At 35.9% G+C, this 6,381-nt stretch overlaps 1 protein-coding gene across 1 annotated transcript; it reads right to left on the reverse strand.

Annotated features, from left to right (window-relative positions):
• Positions 1 to 2,143: 2,143 nt before the first annotated feature.
• On the reverse strand, positions 2,144 to 5,071 carry LOC105460344 (CAP-Gly domain-containing linker protein 1-like). Its single transcript, XM_011706789.1, has 8 exons — positions 4,874 to 5,071; positions 4,584 to 4,710; positions 4,091 to 4,235; positions 3,737 to 4,012; positions 3,477 to 3,645; positions 2,668 to 3,351; positions 2,366 to 2,521; positions 2,144 to 2,279 (listed from the first exon to the last, which is right to left on the reverse strand). The coding sequence occupies exons 1-8, from the start codon at positions 4,974 to 4,976 to the stop codon at positions 2,227 to 2,229; spliced, it is 1,713 nt and encodes a 570-aa protein (XP_011705091.1). The 5' UTR covers positions 4,977 to 5,071; the 3' UTR covers positions 2,144 to 2,226.
• Between the last annotated feature and the right edge of the window lie 1,310 nt (positions 5,072 to 6,381).

Here is a 6,381-nt window from a genome sequence, read left to right on the forward strand (position 1 = left end):
ACGTGTGATACAAAATTGAGAGCGTAGCGTATAATCCGTAATACAATAATATATTTCACGGGCAATAGGGGAACGATTATTCGAAGTGCGACTTGACTAAGAATTTTCTGAATGATATTATCGATTAAAGTCCACTCACGCGGCGGAAGACGTCAGTTCGACGATTGCGCCATTAAATGTCCCATTTATCTTCCTCGTACCTCAATGCGAAACTTTTGAAATAAAATAGCTTGATAGTCGACCACCCACTGTTACATTGGCTTATAAAAGGACACAATTTCTCTCGACTAGAAGCCTCTCGGCTCCCCGGTGAAAAGGTGGCTCGCCAAAGTTACGACAGGTAATAACAAACTTTCGTATTCTTCTTCCTTGCGACACAAATGAAACGCTTGAGCGAGCGGGTTAATTTATATCAATTACACTGACTGTGATGCGATTAGACCCGGGGGGGGGGGGGCAGCGAAGGGGCGGATTAAGAAGTTGCCCCTCTCATATCGCGTGCTTGATACTTTTTCTATCAATTATAACCGAAGTAGGATTGGCAACGCGTCGGTCCAACTAACAACTCCGCGCTAGAATCTTCTTTTCTATATTCCTTCGTCGCCTAATTAGATGTTGTTTGGACGAAAGAACAATTTTTCAAACGTACAAATCGGAACATATATAAAATAATTTCCATATAAGACGAGACAAATTGCCTTGTTATTTCTCAATTTAGAACCAAAAAGTATGCGAGATATGAAATGTATAATGATATTTATAAAATATCGCATTTCTCCCTTCCTGTTTTTAAAATTAACGCTCTCCCTTCCTGCTTTTCAAATTAACGTTCTCCCGGAATGAAACGAAACTTGCGTGCCACCGGGGCATTAGGTGGGAAACGCAATAAGAATTTCAGAAGTAATTAAAAAGCTTGTAAAGCATCGCGGAACATTATCGTGCATTATCCGCGGTGTGATTACACACAAGTCACAATGTTCCGCAAAGCGAGTGCAGAAAGTGGGATTTTAACGAGCTTATTTTTATAAAAGCCGAGCACTTCCTCCACTTTTTCCACTGTTCGTGGACAGAAAGAGCACATGAGAAAGGTCTCTCTTTTCCTTTCTGTCTTATTTCTCCTACGGTCCCGTTTCCCCCAGCGGAAGTAAACGGCTGTAACTCGCTCGGCGCGCTCTCCAGCGAAATTGCAGGAGCCAAAATTGTACGGGGCGCAGGAAGAGAGGGGGAAGGGGCGCGAGTATATGTACGCATAAAGGAGACCGAAACTCGCGGAGAGTACATAATCGCAATTCAGTGAGCAAGCATTTATTTAATACATGCCGCGAAGTTGTCGCCGCTGATATCTACGCGCTGGAGATGCACCTGTACACAAAATGCATATTAGCCATTTAACTTCTCGTAAGAATCTAAAATTACTTCGGAAGTACATAATCATTGTTGGCTTTGCGAGAGTACATAGACATTGTTAACTCCTTGCTAATCATTCTCACAATCTCAAGCAATACCTCAAGTAACGCATAATGAAAGTTTGAACAGGTTTGTTTTACAATATATACAGAAATTATAGTAGTTTTATTCTTTAATTTTTGAAGATTAGAAATACAATAATAGAAATAACATATTTTGTTTAATTAACATATAATGTATAACAGAATTTGACTCGTGTAATAAAAAAAATAATGTATTTTGTTTGATTAATATTAACAGAATTTAACTAATGGATTAGAAATACAATTAGAATACAATTAGAAATATAATAATAGAAATAAAAAATTAATATTTTGCTTAATTAATATAATGATAACAGAATTTGACTCTTGTAATAAACAATAATTTGCTCGATTAATATTAATAAAACTTAACTAATATGATATATAGAATTTTTTAATACATTAGTGAAATGATGTTGGATTATATATAAGAACCAGATAGTTTAAATAATGTTTTTTTCTTCTCTCCTCAAAATAAAAAAAATCACTATCCTTTGTCTTCTTCATGAAATTTCTAATAGATTAGAAATATACAATAGAAATAAAAAAATTAATGTTTTGCTTAATTAACATAATGTTAACAAAATTTGACTCTTGTAACAAAAAATAATTTGCTTGATTAATATTAACAGAACTTAATTAATATAATATATAAAATTTTTTAACACATTAGTGAAATTATGTTGGATTATATATAAGAACCAAATAGTTCAAATAATTTTCCTTTCTTCTCTCTTCAAAATAAATTACTATCCTTTGCCTTCTTCACGAAAGCACTAAACTGGAACGCTGAAAAGGATAAAATTAAAAATTAAAGAGATCTAAAACCGTGAAATTAACCGTGTCGGATATTTGAGATAAGAAAATTTTAATACCCGATGTCTTGTCGTCAGATTCTATTTTATTATCCTGTTGCGCAGGAGATTTCGTGAAAGAAGCCATCCGCGCGTTTTCCTCGATGCAAAAGGACATATTGGAAGTTGGAGATAATCTATAATTACACAACGATCCCTCGTATAACGATGGTTGACCTGCGATAAAGTTTATTATAAACTTCGCGAAGTTATTATTAGTTACTTTAAAAAGAGATATACATATAATTTACCTAGTTTAACTAATTAAACGTGTCTAATCTTTTTATTTAAAAAAAAGACGAACAAAACTTAATTATAATTACCTTTTGATACAAAATCCTGATCCAAGGAACTCATGTTGCTATCGCAATATTCGTAACGCATTGGCGAAAACATACTGCTCGCGGTGGCAGTCGAGCGGAGGGGAATGGGTTTCGGTATCGGCATTAACTGCGTAATGTTGTAATTTACGGTTTCTATCTTTTTAATCTGTGGAATCGACGGATGCGGAGATGGATGGGTGGATTTCAAATCCTTCTCTTTCACAGTCGACGGTAGAAGAATGGTAGTTATTTTATTGATACTCTCCTTACTCTCCTGCCTTTGAAGTCGGATTCTTTTTGCCGCAATTTCGTCCTGCGTATTCTTGGCGGCGCTATGCTTGAGCGGGCTCTCTTTTATACGGCAGCTTGGTTGCGTTCTAACGGACTCCTGCGACTTCTGTGTCTTCTCGTGATGGGTCTCTTTCATTTCTACGTCGTTTTCCGTCGTTACAGTCATCACTTTTTCAGCACTTGGCTCCGCATCCATCGCTACCGAAACGTCGCGCGCGTCATCTTTTTCCGAAGAGACGGTATTTTTGATATTAGACATTTCCGTTTCGATCGCGGGAAGTTTACAAGCATCGTCGTGTATCTCTTCTATATCTATAATTTCCTCGGGCAACTCCATAGCGTTCTCGTTTATGCATAATTCTTCAAGGAACAAGGTATTGACGGATATGGTATCTAAAAAGCAAATGACTTCAGCACACGTAGAACGCATCGCATGCATATGCATTCGTGTTCGTGAATTTAAAGTCCTTGTCCCGTATCTGGGACAAGGTACTGTAAAGTGTAAAATGAATTTTCACCGTCACTGGGCTCGTGAGCCTGCTTCCACTGATGCTGCATTCTCGCGCGCATTTGATTTTGAGCGTATAATTCTCGAAACGGTATATTGATCTTCGGCGGTGCCATTTCCAGCATTTTCTGTTTCCTCTGTTTTTTCTGATCCTCCTCCTTCCTGCGTAATACTTGCAGCTGCGAAAGTCGACGCGAATTTAGATATCTATTTACACGTTTAATATACTATATACATTGAAAAATATCACTTATAACATAATCCAACGACCTCCGATTCAATCGACTGCAATTCTCTTCTGTGATATTTCACATTTACTTTCAGATTCGAAAGTTTCTCTTCCAATTTCAAACGTTCCGACATTACGGTGGCGAAATCGACTATCTTGCAGCGCATGCGAATCCAATTAATGCGCCGTCTCTGTTTGATAATCTTTATTATCTCCGTTTTCTTGTAAGACGTGACCATATACTCAATTTTCACTTTTTCTAATTTGATCTTGGCCTCGTTCCTGGCCTTCGCCGATGGAAATTCTTCGTACTCAGCCTGCACACACAATCACATTTATTCGATTAAATTTCTGAAATTGTACGGGTAAATTCGATACTTGTTACTATTACTAACACGATATTCATGCCATGTTTTCCTATATTCGGCAACGAGGTCCTGATACTCTTGCGACCTCAGTTGAATCAGCTTGTATTGATCGTCGGCATTTGCCTTCATAGTTTCTATAGTATCCGAAATTTCGCTGATATTTATACGCAATCTGCACAACGAAATTCCGATATGTGAGATAAAAAAAAATGCAATACAAAAATGGTTATTATAGTCATGTACGGAAAGAGTGATTTTGTTGAAAGATTCTAAAATTTAGCTGGATATGGATCTGAAAATAATTGTTAGACCATAAAAATAACAGCACTGGAAATTCAATATTGACGAGCAATATCTGCAAAAAATTTTAACATTTTAACAACACTTTAAATTTCCAAGATAATTATACACAATATTTGATGGTGGTAGAACAGAATTATTTTCAGGTATATTCAGTTTGAGGCTCTTTCAACAAAATCATTCTTTCCGTGTAACAAGAATAAGTAATTGTTGCGCGTACTTTCTTAAAGTCTCAGTTAATATGAATTTAATATTGTTCATCTGCGCCATCTTTCCTTTAAGTTCCTTCCTCCTGTTAAGCTCGCTACGCATTGTTACTTTCAGTTGTTTTATTTCCTCTGTACTGGCTAGAAATTATCGAAATTCTTTTTTTAACAAGCAATAGCAAAAAATAATTGAAGATCACAAGCAAGAGAAACGTAAGAATAAGTGTTTTAAGATTTCTTCCTCGTTTATCGGAGGTTTGGAATTTGCGTTAAATCGTGTTACGATGCGTCACGTTTTACTTACCGTCGAGATTTCTCTTGATCGTCGCAATTTCCATATTCAAACAGGTTTCTAGTACTTTTGTAAATTGGGGATCATCGTGACTCTCCTGATTATATATATCCATTTTTCTTTTCGTCGAAAATTACTTTTGTGTGATGCGATTGTACGTACACGTATGTCCGTTAGAACTGCGCCGATCTTCTAGTCCTAGAACGATCTGAAGTTGCAGCACAAGAAGTACCAACATTTTTTACTCACTAAAATAACCAAGCGAATTAATTACTATAAATAAAAGTAATGAAAATGAACACACCAAATATTAAATATTATCAGAATAAAAAAAGTAATTAATGGAAAGTTAAAAAATTTCAGAATCTTTACCTTAATATAAGAGAAATAAAACATTAATCTAAAAAATAGAAATAATCAGTGATAAGCTCTCGGTACGTATTCTACTTCTAAGCAAATTGTCGCGATTGATATAAACTCGCCGGATCGCGTAAAGTATCGAATTAATTACTATAAGAATAGAGAAAATAAAAATCAAATATTAAATGCTATCAGAATAAAAGAAGTAATTGATCAACAGTCAAAAAATTTCAGAATCTTACCTTTATACAAGAGAGAAATAGAATTATTATCCTATCTAAAAATAGGCACGTTAAGTCAATAACTCGCATTTCTCGAAATTATTTGTTGCCGCTTTTTCGTGATGCTAATTGCTTATCTCATTATGCTTACTTCGTTGAGCAGCTGTCATTATATATTTTGACAATTATTATGTGTATTGAGATTTGTTTTTAATAATAAAATTCATTGGTCACTAATTAAATTCATTGGACTTTTATAAAATATTACATAAGTACATGTCCCTTCACCTTCGTATGTTATATACATATGTAATTGTCAAATGCTGTGTCTAATTATTCGCTGTGATAATTAGACACAGCATCTGACAATTATGTATGTAACACACGAAGGTGAAGCGACACGTATGTAATATTTTACAAAAGACTGAAGAGGGCTTGATGTAAAGCCGAAACGATCGTCTGGTAGCATTAATATAATTTGCAAGTATTAAGTATTAAAGTGTCAAAGGTATCAAACCTTTGATACAGTGTATTAAATATCACAAAAATTATTTTTAATTGAACAATAATATATTTTAGGCTCCGAGAATTAAAATTAAAAATAAATAATTGTAATGGGCCAAGCAAGGTCTTTGTGCTTGTGGCGATCGGAGAAATAGATTGAGCGAAAGAGTGGTAGCGAATTAGGAGAGACATCGAGGGTGGAAGAGAGGGAAAGTAGAGAGAGGGGATGATGGCGAGAGTGTCGAAAATGAGGGAAGATGAAAGGCCAGGTAGAAGAATTCGGGACTCGAAAGAGAGAGGAAGAGCTCGGAACTTGAGGGAGGAGATTGAATTCAGACGTCCTCGGCAAGGAACGAAAGTGCCAGGAACGTTCGTCTGTGGGACTCTCGGATGTTCGGAGGAGAGCGAGGGATCGGGACCGGCCGGTTCACCAGG

This window comes from Wasmannia auropunctata, unplaced genomic scaffold, assembly GCF_000956235.1.
Source record: "Wasmannia auropunctata unplaced genomic scaffold, wasmannia.A_1.0 LD323979.1, whole genome shotgun sequence".
NCBI classification, from domain to species: Eukaryota; Metazoa; Arthropoda; class Insecta; order Hymenoptera; family Formicidae; genus Wasmannia; species Wasmannia auropunctata.